A 24,850-nucleotide genomic window follows, 5' to 3' on the forward strand; every position below is an offset into this window, starting at 1 on the left:
TGCCAAGAGGGACTTCAAAAGCAACTAGGAATTGATCCCTCATTTAGATTAACCCCAGGGAAATCCACACGCCAAAGTCGCTCCTTCCGCTCTCTCTCTCTCTCTCTCTCTCTCTCTCTCTCTCTCTCTCTCTCTCTCTCTCTCTCCCTCTCTCCCTCTCTCCCTCTCCCTCTCCTTTGTTGGGGTGACCTTGCAAAGAGGTGGTGATTACATGAGTGATGCAATATAAGCCTTTGTTTTAAGTCAAGGAGTGTTTAGAAATTGGGCCACATGTTCAAGGTTGGAGGGCACTAAGAAAGCAGAATGGTGTTCTACTAAAATCCCTTCACAAGGCTTTCAGCCAAAAGTTTCACTTTGATGTTGCTGGTGTCCTGTTCACTTGATTGATTTTAGTGTGTGGATTTTGCACTGCTCATTTTCGCTGATGCACAAACGAAAATTGAAGCATCTGTAAAGGTTTATCAGTGATACAGCACATAAGATGAAAATAACTGAAGCCCAACATGAAGTGTGTGTGTGTGTGTGTGTGTGTGTGTGGAGACAGAAGTACCACCAGTGGGAGAAATTCTTTTCTATTCGTTTTGTCGGATAACGTGCATAACCGTTTCCAAGACCCTGAGATACAGACGTCGAATCCTTCATTTGAAACTGTGTGAAGGTGACTTTGGAAACAGGACAGTGTGGAGCATCAAGACAGTTTAATGGCCACCGCAGCCCCTCCAGTCCAGCGGCTGTTCAGTGACAGCCCAGCACACTGAATGAAATACGGCCTGGACTTAGCGACCTAAACCTTTACAAGCAGGGGAGCTTTCAGAGGTAAGCTGAAAACAATACTATACAGGAAATTAAATCACGGCCCAAGGAAGTCAAACCAGTCCTAGTGGCCGCCATTAATGGCCTTTTAATGAGAGGCACAGTGGAAATTTACCCAGCAACTGATCACCTTAGTATGGTGCCAATTAGAGGAACTCGAGTGCCCAGTTCCTTGTAAAAGCTCTCACAGTTTTTCTTGATGGGGGGAGAGGAATGGAGAATGTGTTCTTTACCCCATCCTAGCCACTAATGGTCAATTACTGGAGACCACTGGCATGAGGGAGAGACCTAGGTTCCAAGGCCAGCATGGGCAAGGCGGGGGGGGGGGGGGTTCGTGGTAGTGGTTGGGGGGTGGTTGACATGCATAGAAGGTTTCTCAGTCAAGGCCTTGTGCAAGATTTACTTATTTGCCCTGTTAGGCCAGTGACCCTCTATTCTATTGTCGAACCGAAGACTTAAGCCCTGTGAGAATAGCAATTCTTGTTTCTACAAAAGGCATTTCCTCGTGCAAGTCTTTAAGAGATGGAAACGTGATTTTTTTTATTTTTTTTTTTTCTGTTGCAGTTAGATGTGAGTCTCAACTTTGAGTCATTTAGTACAAAAACCACTTGTTTAAAGTCTGAGACTTTTTGTTGTTTTAATCAAATTTTATGAAACAAGGTTATGTCAACTAACACACAAGAACTAAAGGCTCAAACGCAAATAGTATGTTGCTAAAAACATTAAATTTCTGTGTATTTGCAGAAGAAACGTACAATGAAGCGGGCAAGGAAAAATGTTTGAAATTCTGGTGGAGGACTGCAGTTATGCAGGAGAGACCCCTGCAAAAAAACGGAATTTCAGGCTTTTAACTGCTGAATGCCGAGTATTCATTCTTGGGGCTTTTCGAATATGCACTTTCACAACACTCACTCTCTCTCTCTCTCTCTCGTGAGATATTTTCTTACCGAATTATTAAGTATCCTGCCAGGGTCTAACATTTTAGGTATTTTGACCAGACTCTGGGCAAGGACAAGGGTCAAATTATAACAATGTTGTGGTTTCAGTTAAGTGTTTCTGTCTCTGCGCGTGTGTCTGTGCGTGTTTTCTTTCACCGACATACTTGGCTTGAAGGAACGTTACCTGTAGCCATTTTTCACGTCAGGAAGACAAATCAAGTCATTTTGATGTGCTGGGGTTTTTTTTTTTTTTTTTTATGTTTTATGAGAACTAATATGAATCACTTGCCCCAAGTAATAAAAGAAAATAAAGTGGGTAGAAATGTAAGTAAATTACAGATTAGCTGTCTTGACAGTGATTGTAGGTGTCAAACGTATGTGGAGACTTTTTTTTGTTTGTTTGCGTTGCTTGAAGAAGAATACACAGTAGACTAATGAATTTGTGATTTTTATTTTATCCATTGCTGAAGCTTTGTCCCCCCTTTTTTTTTTCATGGCTAACTGAGCCTGTCCTCCTCCGCAACTGTCACTGTGAGACAATTAATCAGGGAACCTGAACATGTTTACAGCTGCTTGCTGTCCTGAGGTGAGATGAGTATGAGGCTCTCAGCTGGAAGTGATAGGAAGCAAAAGAATATCCTGGGGGTTTTTGTGTGTGTGTGTGTGTGTGTGTGTGTGTGTGCGTGTGTGTGTGTGTGTGCGCGTGCCCCCACTTTGTCGGTAAATGAGTGTGTGCGCTCGCATGTTCGCATCACTTTATCTCTGCTTGGTTTGAGGCTCTAACCACTGGCGTGCTCCATAGTTTGTTTTAAATAAGCCGCTAAAAAGTCAAAGTTTCTTCAGCTGTATGATCTTTGGAGAGAAAAAGAATGGGTTACAGTACCGCATGGTTCTGTAGAAGAATCCAAACAAAGTTGAGGGATAAATCTTGAAATGCAAACAGCCACGGGCTAGCTGCCTACAGACTGCCTTTTTTTTTCTCTCTTTTCAGATCTTTTCTAAAACGCCTCTTCAAGCGCAGGAGAATCTTTCCCGCCACAGGGTGACAGATTCTTTACTCTGTTGCGTAAGTCAACCGCCAATCCCGGGATAGACCCGCAATGGTCTTAAGTGAAACGAGAACCAGCCACACCGGCATTGATGTCGGCCGACGCGATAAACACTTGTATGTCTTGTCTGCGTGAGTTGTTGGTACCCACTGCTCAATGTCACAGAAAAACCACAGAGCTGTGGTCAAACGGGACAAGTGACGAGGCCCCACGGCTTGAGGGGGAGAGAGAGAGATTTGGGCAGCTGTAATTACAAACAGAGGCATCCATGTCGCCACTTCGGCAAGGGTCCTCAAAGAACAGGATGCGGCAGCTTGTTTGAATTCAGGCTCCCGGGGTTTATAAAAATGAACCAAGGGAGAGGCTCAGCATTTGCCGTTTTCGGGGTTGGCATCTGAGGAACAGCAGTGAACACCCCCCACCCCACCCCCCCCCCCCCCCCCCCGCCCCCCCCAAAAAAAAAACAGGCCCTTACCCTGACCCGTCATGCCAGCACTTTAGTGAGATGGGATGGAAAGGCTTCAGAACTGCCCCCCCCCCCCACCACAACTTGTGGATTTGAGAGCCTGCAGCTGGAAAGTTGCAGTATGAAGTGTGCTGTGGGGGCAGGGTGTCTGAGAAGCAGATGTTGAGGGTGGTAGTGGTGGTGGTTTTGTGTTGATGGGGGTCGATGGAGAGCTTTGTGATGTGGAGGTTTCAATTGCTCATTTACACAGGCCTTTGACTACGTGCTGTAGTCTCGCGCATGCAGCAAGGCGCACTGACGTGCGTTTGTGTCTGATCTGTGGTACACAAATGAAGTTCTGGCACTTCTGGATCACAGGAACCCGAATCTTAGAAGGTTCTGGGAAACCTACCAGCCCCCCCCCCCCCCCCCCTTTCCTTTTTTTTTTTTTTTTTTTTTTTTTTGGTGGCTGCCACCAGTTCCTGTGCTGTAGGTGTCATGTTCACACTCTTTGTGTGTAAGACGCTGGTCCCAAATGTCAAAGTGTGCTCTGACAGGTTCTATAACTCCCACAGTGGCCCTCTGTTCTTGGATGCAGCTGGAAAAAAAAAAAATATTCCCCAAGCATGTTACGTTTGTTTTGTTTGTCTGAGGAGTGTGCCTTTGGAAGGTTTTTCTTCTAATCCTAACCCCCACACCACCCCCCCAACCTCAACAGTGACAAACCGGAGCAAATGTCTATCCAAACAAGCTCCGGTCACCAGCAGGAAACCACCCCGCCAGGGCTTTGATTAGCAGCCTTCTTGGGGCAAAGTTTTCTCTCAGACACAATCTGTCTTCTCCTTGTCTGAATAAACGATGGCAGTGTTCCTCGCGGAGGGGGCTTTACTGACTTCTGAGTGTCTTTTGTGGTTTCGGGGTAACCGATGTGACTGTCCTTAAAAGGGATGTTTGCAATCACTTGAATGCTAATTGAGGGTGTTAAGCAGAGGGGTGAAGGGCCTACAGAATAATCTGAGTTAATGTATGAATCAGTGAACCAAACAGGTGGATGTGGGTTATGGGCTGTTGGAACCGCCTGGGACAACAGACAGTAACATGAAAGTGAATCTCTCTGGGTGGTGTTATGTCTGCAGAATAATACAGGCCCCCGTGATGCATGAAAAAGTATTTGCGGATCTCGCTAAAAGAGCGTGTAGTTGTGGTAAACCCGAGTGGCATGAAGCCGGACGTTAAATTTGCAGATCTTTACAGAGTTTTTAAGTGTTTTCGCGAGGCTCGAAATAAAACGATTTAGCCATTAAGTCATTTTTCTCCGGTAAAATATGTATTTTTTTTGGTCCATTTCTCTTTTCTAATTTTTTTTTTATTACTTAAAGAAAACACCATTCGCGATCATGAGGAATTATATGCTCATTGCCACGATTCCATCATACCAGTTTCATCACCAATGAATCTAATGTTGTCTTACACTTCAAATCCAATTCTTGTTTATACAATAATTTGTCTTTCCATTTGCTGGCCAAAAGCCCATTCCCCTCTTGCTGATGATAGGGCAGTATTAAAATGCTCCCAAATATTTGAAAATGCTTATATTAGCATTAGTGCTTTCCTGTAATTATAAAGAGGCCAGTGTTTCCTCCTGGGGCAGGAAAAGCCTGGCCAGGGCTGAGAGACTATCAGAGGTGGGAATGGTCCCAGTGCTTGGCAGTCATCATCGTGGCACCCAAAACCTGGGACCAATTATGGGCAAACCAATATCATTTTGTAAATGGTTTGTTATTTCAGGTCTGCCACAGTTCCAATGTAAATGAATGAAAGGATTTGATGAGGGCCCAAATAGCACTAAAAATCCCACTGCATCTGCTCACCATACCCTGAGTCTACCTTTTTTTTTTCCACCTCTTCTCCAACCAGAGAGAGCATTACTGCTTCAAACCTTTGGCTCTTCATCCCTTTTTTTTATTTGCTACCAGGTGACATCCTGCATGCTAACTCAGGTCAGGTTTTTTGGGGTTTTTTATTTTTGCTGGTTAGCATAAATACTCGTGGAGTAAGCTCAGCAGAAGGTCTTTTAGCTTCATTATCCTGGAGAAAGAGCAGGCAACTTGCTCATAGGAGCACTGGCCCACGGACGCAGCGCATTGACCCTGGTCACGCTAGCAGGTGATTTGGCCATGGAGAAACCTCTTCCACTGAGAATATTTAATGATTACCTCGTCCTACACCGCTCACCGCTCACACTCTCCTCATGACCGCCCTGACCAGTATCAGTCCTCCTCTATGGGCTCAAAATCCATTAGAGTGTCATAACCAATCGTTCCCTTAGAGTCCTGCAGTACAGTTTGGCAAAAGCAGAGGTCTAGTCTAATGGCTGATGTGAAATGCTCACATGTATTTTAATTGTGTAGAAGTCTCAGACCTGTAGACCTGTAATATAGTGGAGGTTTCCCCCCCCCCCCCCCCCCCCCCGATTTATTTATTTATTTATTTATTTATTTATTTTACCGTGGAGACTGAAAGGAGTATAACCATAGTTTACCTCAACCTTGAGATGGACTTGCCCATCACACTGTAGTTGGAGTATTCTGTTCATTTGTCTAGTGGTACCCTGTGTGGTTCTTGACTCGTTTTAGATTTTGCCTGAACGCAAGGCAATTAGTGTGAGTGTCACTGGAAGTTTAAGCAGAAGAATTTAATCAGCATGGTGGGTTTTTTTTTTTGTTTGTTTGTTTGTGTCTAAGGTCATTTTAACAAGTCACGCACAAACACGCATAAATACGTTTTGCCCTTACCGAATATACATAAACATCTTAGGCCCTTACCAAACACACGTAAACAGATTTATCCCTTGCCACCTTATCTTTTTGAATTGAATAAACACAGCAAGTTGTAGCTGCCGAGGTTATGAGCAAACAGGATTTTGTTTTATCGTTATAATGTGTTGCCTTTTGTTTATTTGCTTATGACAGAGAGCTTCTCTCTTTTATGTTTTTTTTTTTTTGGTTTCTTTTTGAGACATTAAAGCAAAACGATGACCATGATTCGTTGAGTCAACCTCTTCCCAGCAAGCTTAGCTCTGTTATGCGATTACTTCTGAGGTACGTTCAAAGCTGTTGAAGCTGTTTGTCTTGACATAAATGTAATGAGCTTTGGCCCTCGTTGAACTGAAGGCAGATGTTGTACTGTACAAAAAAAAAAAAGAAAAGAAAAGAAAAAGGTTGTTTACCCTCGCAGCGCAACAAAAACATATTTTACTACTGAGCCTTTTGGTTCAGCAATAAGATGGTAATCTGAGTCTAAAGGGAGCATCGAATTCATTTTCAACAGACCACAAAGCAGCCGTGGTTTACAGTTGAAAAAGAAACCAAATATGTATCATCTGGATCCCCTGAAACAGAATATGGAGTTGAATATGGATCAGCTGGAAACCCTGATAAGATACCAGGGGGGAATTGATAATTCTGTTAGCGAGTCCAAAAAATGTCAAGGCGCAGACTGCAAATCAAATGTCAACGACTATCGGATGATAAACAAACCCTGGTGGCTAAGATTAATCGCTTAATCATCTTTTCAGCTCATTAAATATTAAACAGCCGATGGCTGTCTCGCCAGACGTTTTACATGACCGCCTCCTTCCTTGTTTGTCTGTCCTCACAAATTTTATTTATTTTATTCCCCCCCCCCCCCCCTTGTCGCTACAGTTTGGCTCTGTGTCTTCCAGCTTGGCCTCATTATGACTTTGCTTTTGGTGAAAGGGCAAATGCGTTGTGACTGGCATTGTTCTATGATTGGCATCCTGGCTTGACCCAGGGGGGAAAAGAAACAAGCGAGTTCTTTTGGCTTGCTCCAGTAAAAGGACTGAGAAGTCTCTCTCTGTCTCTGTACTGCTGTAATTGTTGGCCAAGTTCCTGTTACAGGTCAACGAGTGTATTGTGCACCTCCACTCTTCCAATCTCAACTTTGCATGTACGGTGACCTTTTCAACTTAAAAAAAACGAAAGCACGCAAGCCAAGATAAGAACGACCAACTAGCTTCCCGCAGTGCAGATATTTTTTTCGCTTAGTGCTGTCTCTGATCTGTTCCGTCTATGGAATCGTTTATTTTCTTTACTACTTTTTTTTGTTTTGTTTTGTTTTTTTTTGGTTGCTCCATTTGTTTTTACTGAATATTGGTGAGAGTTTAGAAATCATTTTACTCTCCATTTACCAGATTGTTTTACCACAAACATAATGCAAATTCATTGCCTTTTATCTGTTGCGATAGCAAAGAAAACAGTTGGTCGAGTTCTCCTTTTCTTAGAAATGGTTTTGAAAGATTTTTCTATCATAGATGCTCTAGCAATGCAAAGTGAAGAAAATGGAGCCTCGAGAAACAGACTTCTCCTGAATTTGAAAAAGCAAGCGTCTGATTACAATACCTCGTTATGCCTTGTGTTTCTTTAATGCAGTGATCCCTGAAATGCGGGCTGGCTGTGTTTGTTTCATATGTCCAAACCAATGCAGCAAATACACCTGAGAAAAAAAGATTTATTGACTATGCTCTTGGATAACTTCTTCCAGGCCTCGCTATTCCAATGTTTTCTTCAAGGCCATCCTGACAGAGAATCATTCAGAAAAATAAAATCACTTGTGGTAGTAAATATGAACGCTGCAGGATTTATTTATTTATTTATTTATTTATTTATTTAAAAAAAAAAAAAGCTTTTAAATGCCTCAATTGCAGGTGCTTTACATCTGTTTTATAGAGTCATTCCGATACCACGCCTCATTCTGAGTGGTTTGGCTCATCTTGTTTAACAGTGGCCTGTGCTAGCAACATTTCTGCCTAATTATGCCTCGGTGAATTGAGCCTTTTAGCATCGTGTAATTGAACCTGACCCGGCCGCGCAATTAATCACGACCCGCAATGTTTGCCTAGCTTCGCTGGGCAACGGACGCTTCGGCCCAGGGAGCAAGGTCAACCGCCGTCTAGCCGCCTTAGCTGTCATTCATCCGCCCTCGGAGTGGGCGGGGCTTGGCTGCCATGTAACCTGATAGGCAGGTTACCCTGGAGCTGGTGCATGGATGTCGCGCTACAAGGGGTTCCTCGAGAAGAACAATACCGTTAGGGGGGTAACCAGAGGGGTTCAGTTCCTCTGTTACCTTGTCAATTGTTTTTGGTATTTTTAACAAAGTCCGTGCTGTTTAAATGAGTAAGGGCCATCACGTGTATAGAGTATCAAAGGGCTCGGAATGTCTGTTAGAAAATAGTTCATAAATTTTGGAGTAGTCAGTACATATTGTTTAATTTTAAAGGATTCTACACATATATTCTGTATTTTTTTTTTTAAATGCAGAATGACAGGTTTCTGAGGATTTACATCTTCGTCTGGCTTTCTGAAATACGAGTGTTGTATTTTTATTTATTTATTTTTTCATCATATACTTCTTTTTTTTAATTTTGGTTTTTGAGACCATTGTCGTCTTGCTTGCGCTAAACAATGTTGTTTGAGCTTTTTGTATTCATGGTGAATTTGGACTTCCTGTTCTGTCACAGATACCAGAGTCCTCTCGTCAAAGATCCTATATCTGTTCTCAGGGTTAACTCAGATGGCCAGGTTTGATTTGCATCCTGAATACTTTTACGTCACCGTTTAATGTTTAACTTCTGACTCCTAAAGGAGCCAAACTCGACACAGTGAAGCGCACAAAGGCCTTTTATCTTTTTTTTTAGCTGGCATAAGGAAGCTCTACAACACACCTGGCAAATTAAAGTCGTAAACATTGCATCAAGGTTTTAGGACCTAAGAGAAATCCAGTAGCGCTTTCAGAAGCTAATTTCTCAGCAGGTGTCTCTGTGTTCAGAAACAGACACAAACACACATGTACTCACCCACCTACTTTGGATTGAGACTAATTGGCACTTCTGCTATAAAACCACGCGGGACGAACGAGAGCGAGAGACAAACATGTATCTCATGGGAGGCCACCAAACTCAAACTCATGACTGTTAATCCTGAAGTGCTTAATAGGAACTTTACAGTGTTTGTTTGTTTGTTTGTTTTCCACAAAATTTTGTAAGCAAGAGAGCATGTACGTGTTGACGGTTAAAGGACAGCATTTTTAATGATACAGTACATTTATTGTGTACCGCGGATGTGTCAGAAGCATTGATTTCTTGCTAAGGCTGCTGGAGGATACCAGGGAAAATGAGTGTCTAATCACTAATTAGTTCCCATGAGGGACCATGAGCTTTTCGTTCTTTTCTTTTTTTTTTCTTTTTCTTTTTTTTCTTTTCCAGAGGACACCTTACCTGTGCTCTTTCCCTGATAGGTGGGCACATATGTTAAATGTTAAAACTGCTGTTTTGTTCAGAGAGAAGTAACCTTGAAAACATAAAGAGGAATGGAAACAGTTTTCCGATCCTTGCGGCCTGAAAATCGTACCGCTATACAGCGTAAACGTAACGCTTTTGAAAAGACTTTGCTCCCACTCAGTAATTGGTCGTTTTCTTCTATAACGTCAAAAGCTCTTGAATAGGTTGATGCATTTTTTCGCCCCTTTTGCACTGAGTGGATGAGAATCCACGTCTGTTTATTGTGGGCTGATGTTTAATGGTGGCTTTGCGTGTTCTCACCTTATCTGTCTCTGGAGATATTCCTCCCTAATGTCTTGCAGTACAGACATACCAGTTTGTGCTACCAAGAGGCTAACGCTGTGTTCATGCCTAATTTAATGCACATTTAGCTTCATGTAATGTTGCCTTGATAATGGAGAGGCTGGTTGCTTGACTGAGTAAACAATGTCTTTATGCGCCTCCTAGAATGAAAAAAAACAACAACTTGTATTTCACAACAAATTAATTGCATTGTCGCACTCATAACACTCCAGCTTCTGACTGGAGTGCGAAGCATAGTGTTTAATCTCTGTGGAAATCAAATGTTGTTACTCTAAGAAAGACAGGTGCAGCTCTATAAATAACACGTATTGCTCATTCTTGTTGTTCTCTGTTTTTGAGTCGTGTTTAACCAGTGAATAACTTGTGCTTTTCTTTTTCCAATAACAGTGTGCAAGGATCCACCGTACAAAGTAGAGGAGTCAGGTTACGCCGGCTTCATCTTGCCTATTGAAGTTTACTTCAGAAATAAGGTACACACTGAATTTGCATTTTATTTATTTATTTGGTTATTGTATTCTAAGTTAAATCATGGGTGCTACGTGCTATAGTACTTGTAATTGTATCACGAATAAGAAAAAAAATGTTTTTTTTTTTTGTTTTGTTTTGTTTTTTTGTTCATGTATACATCCATCAGGAAGAACCCAAGAAAGTGCGCTTTGACTACGACCTGTTCTTGCACTTGGAAGGCCACCCACCTGTCAATCACCTGCGCTGTGAGAAACTCACCTTTAACAACCCCACAGAAGAGTTCCGCAGGAAGCTACTCAAGGCCGGAGGGGTATAAATGGGTGTGGATGTGGGGGGGCGGAGTCGCAAGTAGTCCCGTGGGGGGGGGGGGGGGGGGGGGGGGGGGGGGCAAGCAGAGCAGGTTGTGGAGAGTTAAAACAAGAAAAAAGAAAGAACAACAAAACTGCATGTGCTGTAAATTATGGGTGTTCTGCAAGTATAGCTTGCTTAACTCATTTAATTACATTTTCATGTCGCAAAGGAAAAGATTTGGAGACATTTTCAAGATTCAGACATGTTATTTTGGAACACGCGTTTTGGCTGCAGAAAATCTCTTTTAAAATAGATTTTGAAAATGCTCCTTTAGAACGGAGAGGTACGTAACCTGAACGCATCATTTGGCACAGGTTGCTTTTGCACACTTATAATAGTCGATTTGTCACGTTTCAGCTGTGGAGGTGTTAACCTACTTGTATTGCTCAGGTGCTAAAACATGAAGAACTATAAAAGAGAGAAGTGCCAAGAGCCCTGAAATCGTCTGTTTTTGGTAGCAAATGTTCAGGCTATTGAAACAACCCACTATTTGTTAAAGTGAGAGTTAGTCTTGAACACACACACGCACACACACACACACACACACACTTACTTTGAGGTGACAGTACCATCACACCCTTGCAGGCGGCTTGACATGAAGGTCTCCATCAGTACTCTAAATATTAAGGACCGGTGTCTTGCAATGGAGCCTAATGGAATTATAGCCCTCATCTGCCAAGACAATGAGTAACTTTACTGGATTAGGCAGGGCAAGTCTCAGCCTGTATGTCTATCACCACGGTAACTTGGGTTGTCCTTGGCCCGACGCCAAAGAGGACTCCTCGCAAATGCCTTTTTATGAATGAGAGTTAAGTGGGTCGTGTTTACATAATTTTTTATGCTCCCTTCGCAGTACCTCTTTAAAAACGCATACATTTATGAATGAACGCATGAATATCAGCAAAGATCAGTCTATTGTGTGCAAAGACTTACTTTGATGTATGCTGTTGATATTTCAAGAAAATATTCATCTTTGCAAGGTCAGGCCAGTGTTTTTTAGCTTGGCTGTCTTAGCTAGATTCCAGTAACTCAAATGTTTTATGGCCATGGGTATGACATCATCTGTCTTAGTGCTGATTGGTTTACAGATGAGGCGTTGCAGAAATCGAAACAACCGATTGGCAGCGTCCTCAAGTGCTATTTGAAGTAGTTTAATTAAAGAAGTAGCAGTTTGCTGAAGCAATATCACTTTAGCTGAGCTGATACCTAGGAAGTTGTGTTCTAATTTACCTGATTGTTTTGGCTGTTGAAAGGCATATTAAATCACTGGGGAATGGGAGGGCGATATTGCTTCTCTTGCCAAAAAGAGCACAGTGTCGATGTTTGTGTGTGTGTGTGTGTATGTGTGTGTGTGTGGTTGTATGTCCCTGATTCTTATTAGCATGCTAATTTTTTGTGCTTTCTCCTTGACAGCATCCTCACAAAAGAGGTTCAGAAGACTCTAAAGTAAGGACGAACGTACCTTAGGAAATCTGAATGATTTTTAAATTGAAATGAGTAATTTCTTTGTTCATTTGTTTGTTTGTTTTATTTTTGTGGGGGTCAGGTGATGGTCATGCAGGAGGGTTCCACATCTCTTTTTGGTCAGCACCTGAAGTTACCCACCCTGCCTAGCAGCTCTCTCACATTGACCTTCTCAGACATCAAGAAGAGCAAGTCCTTTCCAGGGTCAAAGGTGAATGCAGATTTCAAAAGAAAAGTCCCTGGGGCTTCGTAGAGTCACCCCAGCTTTCCCCCTTTGCTTCAAAACGTATTCCCAGCTCTTCAAAGCCTCTTGCCTAATCCAACATATTTGGCAAGTTCAAAGATGTTTAGGGTATTTCACCGGGAGGATTTTTAAGATGTTAAACTTTGGCTTAAGTCGAGTGTTTCTTGGCTGCTGAGACGGCACATGCTTACATTCTTGTGACGTGCTTTGAGTAACCGGGTGTCCTATTACTGAGGGAATCTGGAGTGAACTGCGAGATGTCAGTGGAGATATTGCACATTTACAATACTCACATGTAAGCTTTGAGGATTAGACTCGCCAAAAAAAAAAAAAAAAATACTCAAAAAAAAAAAAAAAAATACATGAACTGTAGCCGAAGCTTCCATAGGAGCTGAGAGTGACTATTCCCCGCTGTCCCGTTAGATCAAATGACGTTATCGCGTAAGGGAAACCTCAGAGCCGAAAGCGAAACGTTTTTTTCGCCGCACATCAGCCCAGTGTTATCCGCCGCGGTAGTAAATTGTGCGCGCCTATAAAACACCACGTTGCTTCGATTAGGTTTTATTTTTAGTCTCTAAAGCAGTATCGCTTTACCCGCAGCCTACTGGGAGAGCGTAAGCATGGCAAGGTTATGAGAGAGCTAGTGCACATGGAAACAGTTTCCAACCCAAACAGACCTTGCTTGTGATGGATTAGTGACAGATCAGGGGTCACGCTCAGGCCCCCCCCCCCCCCCTCCTCCTGTGCTGCTATACCGTCCTCTTTAACAAATACAAAACGACAATCCACGTGCTGTTGTCTTCCCTCCCCTGCTTCTCTCAGCTTAATTAATTGAATGGGTTTTTTTTTTCTTTTTGGGTAAGCTTGATTAGCCTCGTCTCGTCTTAAGTATCTGTTTGTTGGTATTTTAGAAAATTGTGCTTATGTAGCGGTGATTCATGACCTAAATTAGAGAAGCATAGTTTTGATAACGCTTAGGAACAAATTTGGTTTCAGGATGTAGTTTATTTAATTACAAGTAACTTGGAAAGACGGTGTAAATATCTGTGGCTAGGTTAGTCTGTCTGGAAAAGTCTTCTCCCTCCTCTTCTTTTCTCGTTCTCTCTCTCTCTCTCTCTCTCTCTCTCTCTCTCTCTCTCTCTCTCTCTCTCCCTCTCTCTCTCTCGCTCTATCTCGCTATTCTTTCTCCCTTAATCTCTCAAACACATACACACGCTGTCAGTTGACGTAGCGCATGTGCTGTATTGGTCTCCATCGTAGCAGTTTATCGTACAGTACCCATCTTCATGCCTATGTCAATGCTTGTTGCTCAAGTATAAGGAAAGTAGCTTTGGAAAAGCTTGACTGTTTTAAAGAAATGACCCTCCAGCACAGGGGAGTGCAGCTGTTAATGTGTAATTTTATGACGTGCCTTCGATTTCGCTTAGTTTGTAAGATTTTATTGCCTCAATATAGTTTTACATCTGCTTGGTGGACTTCACTTATTGGGACTGAGGTCATCACAGATATGTTTTTTGTTTGGGGAGGTGGGCTGTAACTTTTTTTTTTTTTTGTGAGGGTCTTCAAATCATTTATAGTTGCATTTCCACAATAGCCAAAGTGTCCCGTTCAGACTTGTAAAATTTGTTGAGAAAAGCTTTCTGAGTCTTTTCACTCTAAGACCTGTTTCGTCGGAAAGAGGTGGGGGTGGTGGTGGGGGTAGGGAGGCTGGGGGGTGGGTCAGTTGTGAAGAAGCCTCTTTATGCCTGTGGGTCCCAGGGTCAGGAGCAGATAGACAAAATAAAAGCTTTTTAGAGCTAGTTTGGGCAGGTCGTAACACACCGAGCGTCTAGACCGCTTAATGGCTTTACTGCATCAATGAAATATTGACGGGGAGCAACAGGCACGACCTCACGACAAGCTGCTAGCCCCCATAGCTGAACAGGAAGGAGTGTACTTGCTCCTTCCTCACGTTGCCCACCGTGCAACTTTAATAGGCACACATCTGTCTCGCAGCATTCTGTCTGACCCTCACCCAAAACAAAAGAGGCTTTTTTTTTTTTTTTTTCCTTCCCACAGGTTGCTTCTATAATTCTGGACAGTGATGGCAAAAGCTCGAAAGGCTATATTTATTCATTCGAGAAAAACATGTTCATTGCATTTTAAGCAGGTTTTGGGGGGGGGGGGGGGGGGGGGGGGGGGGGGGGGTTGTTTTTTGTTGTTTTTTTTGTACTTGAAAAACAAAAACGGGATTTCACAGGCTTCACATGCTTTCACACTGATACATTTTAGTCACTACCCGTTTGTCTTAGGTCCCCAGCGATGGAAATATTGGTGCTTGATTTAAAGAGAAGCTACTTTGCCATAACAGTAATAATCATTTCTTATTTTTTGTGAATTTCCACCAAAATTGCATCCCTGTAATGATATGCCTTGCTATATTTATATACATATATGAGACATGTTCCCTGAGGCATTCCAGTGGATTGATATCTTTGTTCTGATCTGACTGCAGGATGGGTCCAAAAGCAGTGATGCTCTCACAACCACTTCAACCACCAACAGCAACAGCAGTGGTGGTTCGCTTAAGCTCCAGAAGCCCTCCAAGGAGCTCAAGGACAAACCTTCAAAGGACTCAAAAGAGCCCAAAAGTGCCTTCAGAGACTTCAGCAGGGACCCGGGCAAACCCCCCAAAGATTCCTCCAGGAAACCCAAAGAGAACCAGCCACTCCGTGACGAGCGAACCGTCCCCAAGATGGGCTTCAAAGAGCCCAAAGTCTTGTCCAAAGAACACCGGCAACCCCCAGAGCTCAGTTTCTCACACGGCATGAGCTTGGGAACGGGTAAGCGCCCGTCCGTTATGGATTACGAGGACTCCCTGACCAAAAAGAAGAAGAAGGGCTTCTCAGAGGTGGCGACGCTAAAGCCACCGGTTTGTTCCTCGTTGCTCCAGCATCACCATTCGGATAAAAAGGTGCTGAGGGACAAATCCCAGGTCCGACAGGGCAAGCTGAGAGTAGACAACGAGACAGCGGAGAGGAAGAAACTGTCGACACTTCCTCCGTTTCAGGACCTGGTGGATCCCAACGACTCGGACATGGACGACAACATGTCCACCAAATCCGAGGTGAGTAAGGCTGGTGCGGTATTGGCGTGGTATTGCGAAGATGCTTCCTCGGTCAGCGAGCGCTGTCGTTTTATGTAGCATTGAATCCTCTTGATTCAGTTTCTTGCGTCGTGTATGTGGAAATGATCCCCCTCGATTCTGGAGGTGCTGATGCGTAACTGAAAGCTTACGTTGCGTGGCTTAATATTCGAATCCTTCCCTCATGCAGAATCATGTTTATAAATTGCAAACAGTCTTTTTTGATGCATTATGAGACAAGACTGGTCAAACAAAAGGGTTTCAGTTGCCTTTGTTGACTAGGTCGCATCATTACTCTTTCATAAGCATTTGTTTCTGATTGTGGGTTCATGATTGAGTGGTCTCTTGCAGCTCCAATGAACGTTGATGAAAATAGACTGTCTAACAGATTTTCGGTTTACATGTGCGGCTTCCTTCGGTTCGGACATACGCTGTTCAAAAAAAAAAAAAAAAAAATGTAGACTTTGAGAGCTAATGGTGGGAGCGTCGCGTTTGGCTTTGAGGAGACCGTGATAGTGGCCAGGGCTTGCTGGGCGCGACAGGACTGTAAACATCAAACAAAAGAGGTTCAGACAGCCACTGAGAAGATTCCAGTAATGGAGGGTTCTGGTTAGAGGGGAGAGAGCTAATAAACTTGGTGGGAGTTCAGGCAATGCAGGCCACATTTGTCTACATGGCGCACAGGAAATCAATGCCACCCATAGCAAAACCCTTTCAGCTCAAGACAGGAAAGGGAAGAATGGGGGGGCGGGGGCGTGGAGGGAGGGAGGGAGTGTGTGTGTGTGTGTGTGTGTTTGGGGGGGGGGGGGGGGGGGGGTGTCTCCTTAACTCAATGCCAGCTAAGGTTCAGACTGTCAAGAGCACAAGTGCTTCTCGACCTATGTGCTTAGAATTTTAGTTCCTGTGTATTTGGGGTTGGGGGGGGGGCTCTGAGTGTGTGAATGCTAGCTGTGTCTTGTTCCACACGGAAAGAATTCGACAGGTTATCGCCGATTTTTTTTTTTTTTTTTTTGCAGCAAAGGAAACAGCAAAGTTCTTGCTGTTCTTAGTCTTAGTCTTTTACTGCTCCTAAGCACAGAGAGTTTTGATGGTTGTTCTAACCTTGTCCTTGGTTTTGTTGTTTTTCTGGATTAGCCATTTACGCGGATCACGTTCACATGCAGCATACGGACAGCAACCTTGACAGCTTTTAGACTCCCTGTTAGGTCTGAACGGAGATCACCTCAGAAAAATTCAGATGAATCCAGATCTTGGTTTGATCTTTGTTTAAGAAACCAGCCTTGGGTGTTAACAGACAACTCAGTCACTTTCCATTTTCTTCCCTGGATGCGATTCATAAAAACAAACCCTTTTCTTTTCTTTTCTTTCTTTTTTTTCTTTTTACCCAGATGGATTTACCACATGTTTTATAAATAAGTAATTCTGTACCTAAATCGGCTCAATGTGTAAAACAGACATTGGATATTTGTAAATCTATTAAAGTATCCCAAATATCTCATTTAGTTTAAGTGGGTGATTTATTCACAGTTGGTGTAATGTGCTGTTGGCTTTATTTGTTTTAACCTCAAAAAGCTTCCGAGGCAGCTTCCATTTGACGGCTTTCTCACTCGGAGTGTTACGTCTTTGCCAAAGTTTAATTCAGAACTAGGAGTTTCCGCGCTGGCTCGTTGGCTCAGATGCGTAGTTCAGCCAATATCAAAGGTCTCACAGAGGCGCTGAATTTCTGCGCCTCCATGGATACCGTGGCTGTAATCTTTCCCTTAATAAAAAAAATTGATTTGTAGAAAAGTCCACACATGAAATAGGTTGTCTAAAATTTAATCTGACACCCATATTAAGAACAGAACCGTTCGAAGTTTCACACGTTCTTAATGTGTTCTTTAACCTTCGGACGTCGTTTGGTGAACGTCATTGTTTCGCCCGACGTGCGATGAGAGGAGGTGAACGAATTTGCGTTTCTGTTCGTACTTCTCGACGTTCACATTTTTTCCCCACCCTCCCCTCGTGCCGCGTATATCAGAACGTCGCACGCCTCCAAGATTCAATGGTCTGTGAAACATCTGAATATCGAAACCGGCCAAGACTTTAGGAAGAGTGTGGGGTTCTGGTGGACTTGTCCCAGGACTTTGTAAAGGGCTGTGGTATTCTCTCCACAGGGCTGGACCTTACACATTTGGTAAGGAAACAGTCCACAAGAAAGAGGCTGTTTTATTAGCAGGGAAGCCAAGTGGTGAGATTTATGGTTTTATGGCACCCAAGAAGAATGGTGGGGGGAGGGGGGGGTGGACGCAGTGAATGGCTGGGAGTTCTCCTTTCATCTTGTTGTGTCCCAGTCTTGGAAATAGGGGAATGGAGAAGCTGTCTGTATTTATGATAGAATGCATCTCATTATCTGGTCGCATTCCCTTTCACATTCAGCTGTTTTCCTTCAGGCCCAGCCAGCCAGTTGTGTTTTTTATTTGTTCAGTTATTTATTTGTTCTTTGGCTACGTTGGTGATTTAGATCCAAATGGTTTTTTGGCCAGAAAACAGCTGTATCTTTATCTAATTCAATAAAGCACCGTTTCATCTGAAAACAAAGGGGTGTGTTTGTGCGCTTGTGTGTGTGTGTGTGTGTGTGAGTGTGTCTGCGTGTGCGTGTGAAAAATGGAGTGTGAGGTGAGTGTAGACAAATGCCAGGTGCTTTCCTCCAAATGTCGCATAGACTCTAATCTCCAGTGGCCCTGCTCTGGCTCACACTCCTTCTGCCTTGTGTGTGTGTGTGTGTGTGTGTGTGTGTGTGTGTGTGTGTGTGCATTGTGGGTTGTAGATTTTTTTTTTTTCTTTAGGTGTTAGACCTCTCTGACCTTTTTCTTTCCAGTAGAGAGCCAATGTGGATTTTCCAGCGGTGGAAAGGATGAAATAACACATTCTCCTTTCTCATTCTCCTTTCTCTACCAGATCTGCTTCGATTACTTCATAGTTTTAATCTTAATCAGGAGATTAGAAGGCTACTCCTTAACTCGCATAGCTACAGTTTGTTCAAGTAATGTTGTATGACTTGATGAATGAGCACAGGCAAAGTAATTCTCACGACTCTATTTCAGTTCACTCTTCAACCCAGCACAGATCAAATAAGAGAAGTAAGTGTGTGTGTGTGTGTGTGTATGTTAATTCCTATTACAACGCCGTTCCCCTTTTCACACTGTAAGAACAGCATACTCTCATAACTCCATTTAACCTGCACTTAAATATACCTCAGTGTTAATTGCTGCAATTCCAAAGCTGCGTTTTGTGGTTGATGTCACTTTGTAGCTGTTCCTGAGTCAGGGGAAATGGATGGAGTAGATTGATGGGGGAAACCCAATGCTAAAGTCTGTTTATGACGCCCCATAAGAAGACTGCCATGGTGGCTTGCAGGGGGAGGCCGGACCAGAGCCCTAAACCAGAGCGGCAGGCAGATTTACGACACCCCCCCCCCCGCAGAAGCCGGGGCCGTAAACCCATAGACCAGCTGCGTGCCGTTGCTAGTCGCAGTTGCGTGACAGCTATGGAAGTTTTTGTGGCCTTTTTTGTTGTTGTTGTTTTGTTTGTTTGTTTGTTTGTTTACCTCGTTGCCAAGCCTGGCTAGCGTGAAATTTTTTTTTTTTTTTTCTTCGTATTGTGTCTGCAAAATGTGTTAAAAACTCTATATTTGGGGGTAGTTGCTTGAAACAGTTGCTAACTGCTGTGGTGGATAACTGTTTGAAGTGTCTTAAGTTCCTTCAATGCAAATGGACACACACACACACACACACAGACTTTGGACTTTCACTTTCCTCTGTTATTTCCTCTGTTATTGTGTCACATTACCTTCGAAGTCATAACACGAAATGAAGGAGCTAGGAGCTCCTTTACTAAACACTGAAACCAGAGAGGTTCATAGTTTCCTCTTTGCTAGAGTACTATGCTAATGCTCTCAGTGTCACCCTCTCTAATTGTCATGTGTCTTTGTGTTCAGTCCTCATAAATTTTTGCATGAGGATAGAGGGAGAGCATTAAGAGTTTGGGTTTTTTGAGGGTTTTTTTTGGGGGTTTTTTTTCCCCCCCAGTGTATAACCCAAAATGCCACACGCACGTTTATGTACTTTTTTGTTGTCGTTGTTGAAATAATCCCAAAAGGCTAATCTAGCATTAGAGCTTTCAAATTTAATTCTTGTTGGTGACATTATAATCTGTGTGGTAAGGAAAATGGTCCTGGATCTGGTTTTAGTTGATACTGTGGTTCATTTCCATTCGTTCAGTGGCAGGCCATGAGAAATGGAGGCTCTTTGATTTTTTTTTTTTTTTTAAGTTGGGCTGGGAGGTTTGGGGGGGGGGGGTCATGTTAGAAGAGGCCATGGAATTGTTTACTCTGCTGCCATAATTTAGCAGCTGACAAATGACAATTAATTCTTTTTCTCCTGGCTGTAGTGCTCCACTTATTTACATTAGAATGTCAGAGAGATAAGTTACAGGCACTTTCATCTTTCAGAACAATTCTGTAAACCAAAGGGCTGCCTTTCCAAAGTACTTATCCTGCTGAGCTGCTCTGAGAATGAGCTTAAATAGAAAACTCCTTTTTTTTTTTTTTTTTCTGTGAACCAAGTTACCTTGAGTTAATGCTTTGTCGCTTAGCTCAAACCCTTTTTGTCCTTTTCTTCTTTCTTTCTTTCTTTCTTTCTTTCTTTTTTTGTACACCAGAAGTGTAAAAATCGAATGGGTGCCCTATTGGCAGACTTGAATAAGTCGAGCAAACGGCCACTTAACTGCAACATTTGCTCAGCAAATGTTTTATTTTTGTTTTGTTAGCTTCTGGGTCTTTGTGAATCATTTCTTGGTTTTGGCACTCCACCCTAGGCAGCAGGCGGTGACTGTTTTGATGGAGGCAGTTTTTTCATTAGCTCTAAAGAAGTAATGTAGCGTTTTACGGCATGACCACTGCACGGCCATTACTCAAAGCCGGGATGACAGGTAGACAAGGACCCCAGTAACTCACTCACATTCACTCTCTCTCTATCTCTCACTCTTTCCGTCTCTCTCACGTTTTCTCTTGTCCTCTTTTCCACCCTATTGAAAATTGGAAAACAACAACCAGGTAGGATGATGACGACTGTGATGATGATCTTAACATTTGAAGATCAAGATCTGCCTGCTTTCCCTACGCACAAATGATGACATCAGTTTTATTGGAATGGCGTGAGGGGATGCAGGGAGTTTGGGGGGGGGGTAGGGTGTAGAGAAGGGGATTTCTTCACTAGCTTTTACAAGTGTCTAGTTTGAAGCAGTTGGACCTGAGCTGAGAGAAAAGCCACTTGATTTACAGGGAGAACTCCCATCCATGCGTTTGATGTCAGCGCGACGCCCAGACAGACAAACAGGCAGTAAAATGCACAGAGGAAATAAAAGGAGAGTGAGAAAGAGAAGGTGGTAGTGGGAAAGGGAGAAAGGGGGTGTCGGGGGAGGAGGGGAGGGGACATCAAAGAAAGTTGCTTTGGTTTCTCTCGGACCCTCTGAAGAGATAGGAGTAATGTGTCTTTACCGCTCTGTTTGAAGGACACTTGGCAGTGCTGATAGTCAGCCCATATTTTAGTAAAGTGCTTCTCCAACTACCCTCCGCCCTCTTGAGTCACTGTTGTTGCCACCCCCGTTTCCCTCATCGTGGTGAAATCCGTAATAACGGCGCGGAGCGAGGCGTTCTAGAACACGGCTAAGAATTTAGCGCGGCGTTACTGCCGCTCGCGGGGCGGCCAGGGGCTGCAGTGATGGCTTTTGCGGACCGGCAAACAGTTCCTCCCCGGGGTTTCATCCGGGCTACTGGAGTTTGGAGAAGGCTGTTCGAAAGGGATGAGAAAATATTGCCCTCGCAACTGTTTTTTTTTTTTTTTTTTTTTTTTTTTTTTCATGTTTGTGTCACTCGCTATGGGGGTTTTTTTCTCACTTTGTGAGGAAAAATAAAAATGTAAGCCTAACTGGGGTCTCAAACTGGAAAACCTCCAGCACAGTTCTTTTTGATTTTCAGGATATTGTGTTCGCTTTGGGGATCTGAGTCATCACGTTCAGTGCTGACAACATAGCGCTGCAGGATCTGATCAGTTAGCACCATTTTCCACTATTTCACCTTTCACTTATCACACTAACAGTTCCTCTTGCCAGTTTATTTTTTTTTCTTTTCTTTAGAAAATAGGAAAATAGTTGTAGCTGGCTGACTCAAGCTGTCCGCCCTCCCCTCTGAATTGTGTAGACTTTCCGTATCAGCTAGAATCAACAGCTAAAATGTGGCCAAAACTTGGCCTGTTGTAAATCATCGGAGACTTTTCTACTTTGCTGGAGGGGCTGAGCAACTTCTGTTAGCAGGGTTTACTTCAGGAGACTCAATCCCGTTTCACCGAAGGGTCATCGGAGAAGAATGTAAACAAATTAATTCAGATTAACTTTAATGGCTTCTTCAAATTTCCTTATGGGCCATTCTCCAAGAGGGATTAGCTTAATAGTATCTTACTGGAGTTTCTTAGCTTTTTTTTTTTTTTTTTTTTTTTTTTTATTGAGGGAACCATTTAGAATGGTACCCTCTTTAACTTCAAACAACAGTGTAACGCATGCCACAGATCAGAGCAAAAACCTTTCGGAGATGGAGTTTTCAGCTGTACAAAAATGCTGCAGCTTAAATCAAACGCGAAACTTAAAACCCCTCAGCACCCACATCGAGAGATTGTAGAGGGATTGGACAAGACCCTCCTGGAAGCCTGTTCCAAGCAAAGTTAATAGCAACTATCATAAGCCTGTCTGAAGTGAAACAATGGGTATTTTGGTGAAAAGGCAGGGGAGGGTGAAAATAAATAATATATATGTGTGTGTGTGTGTGTATATGTATGTGTCTGTGTGTGTGTGTGTGTGTGTGTATATATATGTATGTGTCTGTGTGTGTGGGTGTATGTGTAAAGCTCTTTGCTGGTGGGGTCACCAGTAGTATTTGTGCTTTGTGTGGGAGACATACCAGTTTTGACTAATGTCAAGAATTAATAAATAATTAGGGCTTTGATGCTCTCGACAAAGCTAGGCAGATCAAGCAAGGAGCTGTAAGAAACAACTGATGTTACTTTTTTTTTTTTCCAAGGAATTCCCTTTACAACTGCAAGTAAACACAACAACTTCTCCGGCTTGTTAAATGCACCGATTTAGCGGGCGTCTGGCTCAGTGACTGTATATTCCATTATCAGGCTTGCCTTTGCTTTTGGAGAATGCCAGGCTTTCTCAAACTAAATTGCCACCTGTGTGAACGATTTACAGCCTCTTTTACTGCCCACGTTTTCAGTGGCCACCCAATATAAAATCCATTGGCGCTCGGTCAGTTGGAGTACCTTTTTCTTTTTCTTTTTGTATTTTTTCTTAAATCTTTTTTTTTTTTTTTTTCATGTCACTTTTCGTAACGTCGTCTACTGTATTTTGAAGCCAACTGCTAACCACCGGTACGTTTGGTCGTTAATCATCGTGAATCAAAGCATATGTACAGTGCTTAATAGCAGAGCCAGCACCTTTTTATGGACTATTTATTCACACTTCAATATAAAACAGGTGCCTGAATGGTCCAAATGATTGATTTTTTTTTTGCCCCTGCTTACTGTTTTTAACTAACACTGAAAAGAAAAATAGCCATTACCGCAAGCCTCCTACCGTGTATCATAGTTTCCATCATTCGTATTATATAGGAAAACAAACAAGCAAAAATGGTCTTAACGTTTGAAAATATTGCAACCCTAACAATCTTTTTTTTTTTTTTTTTTTTTTTTTTAAATAGATGGTTTTCCTTCAGCTAGAGGATGAAAAAAGACCCACCTTTTGGCGTTCAGAATAGTTTTGAAAATGTATTTTTGTGCGATACGGACCCTCGTCCTGAGTGAAGAGTATTCTGTAGAGAAAATAAGTCGTATCAGTCTGGAGGAAGCAATGAGAATGGGCTGCATGCTGCAGCTAAATGAGCTGTGTCTTGGAGCTTAATAGTGTGTTCTTTGGTGCTTTACACACAACCCATACACAGAAACAACATCAAATTTTATTACCATTCAAAGGGACCCCCTTTTTTCCCTATATAAGATGACTTACTGCTCTTTTGCAACGTGTTTGGGGGGAGAAAAAAAAAAACAGAATGCGGAAAGCTACCAGTAAGAGGGGACACATAATAAGCCGCACAACATGAAGGAAATGTGGTATGTTGGGCCGAAATGGCTCGAAAGCAAAACATTTTTTTTTTTTTTTTATGAGAACGAATGATGAAGTATTTTTTACAACTCAACCACTGCACATTTTCATCGAGGGAGGTCGAGACTCTCTCTCTCTCTCTCTCTCTCTCTCTCTCTCTCTCTCTCTCTCTCTTTTTCTCTTTCTCTATCTGTGTGTGTGTGTGTGTGTGTGTGTGTGAAAAGGCTGTAAATACCGCAGCCCCTGGGAGTCTCGCCTGTAAAACTGTCACATTCTCCCCCTTAGTGGCAGCCAGGGTCTTTAATCTCTCTCACTCTGTGCTTCAGGAATGTACCCGTGAACAACAGGTATGGATACAGAACCTCACTCTCCCATTGACAAGCAAGTTAAACCAAAATTTCCCTCGGCTAAACAAACCATTAGGTCTATATCATTACCAAAAAACGAAAACCGCTTCAGTCTGTAGTTTGGCACAAATAAAACCTGATAATTAATGACTTACCCTTTGTCCTCTTGTGTTGTTTTGGACATATGGTGTCTTGACCTCCATTCATCTTCTCCCTGGTGTTTTTTAATGTTGCGAGGGACACTCATCAAATAAATGACGAGTTGTTTAACTCATAGTGGCTTAGAACTGATATGAGATACCAAATTCCAGGGGAGTACACTGAGGGTCTAATTTTCTCATAAAACTATGAGTTGTAGCGGTGGAAAGCAGATAGGATCTGTGGAGAGACGTCTGCTCCACTTCCTCTGAAAGACACAATCTGTCACAATCTCATTGTTGCGAGTGGCCTCAGATCTTAATGCGATATGGCCGAGGAAGTTCAAAAGAGCCTCGTAAATCTCAACATCCCGCGCGATTCATCTAAAAAAAAAAAAAAAAACAAACAAAAAAAAAACGGGACATTTCAAAGACGCCACAATGAAATCCAGCCAAACAAATGCACAGAGGAGCAACTAAAAGAATGCGCGTCTTGTTTTGAACCATGTGCTTCATTTTGCTGACGTTTTGAAAGTGGAGAACGAAGACATTTTTTAGAGAGGAGGTGTTGTGGCTGTGATTTGGAGTGAAGTGGATGGTGTGGGATTGTTGT

General features: G+C 42.8%; 1 protein-coding gene across 1 annotated transcript in view; it reads left to right on the forward strand.

Moving 5' to 3' along the window:
• The window catches only part of mllt3 (MLLT3 super elongation complex subunit), a 43,285-nt gene that overhangs the window by 12,094 nt on the left and 6,341 nt on the right, over nt 1-24,850 (forward strand). The window contains exons 3-7 of the mRNA XM_030780812.1: nt 10,294-10,376; nt 10,541-10,684; nt 12,139-12,171; nt 12,272-12,400; nt 14,928-15,539. Coding sequence (XP_030636672.1) covers nt 10,294-10,376; nt 10,541-10,684; nt 12,139-12,171; nt 12,272-12,400; nt 14,928-15,539 — 1,001 coding nt within the window. The remainder of the gene's footprint in view (nt 1-10,293; nt 10,377-10,540; nt 10,685-12,138; nt 12,172-12,271; nt 12,401-14,927; nt 15,540-24,850) is intronic.

Source organism: Chanos chanos, chromosome 7, assembly GCF_902362185.1.
Source record: "Chanos chanos chromosome 7, fChaCha1.1, whole genome shotgun sequence".
NCBI classification, from domain to species: Eukaryota; Metazoa; Chordata; class Actinopteri; order Gonorynchiformes; family Chanidae; genus Chanos; species Chanos chanos.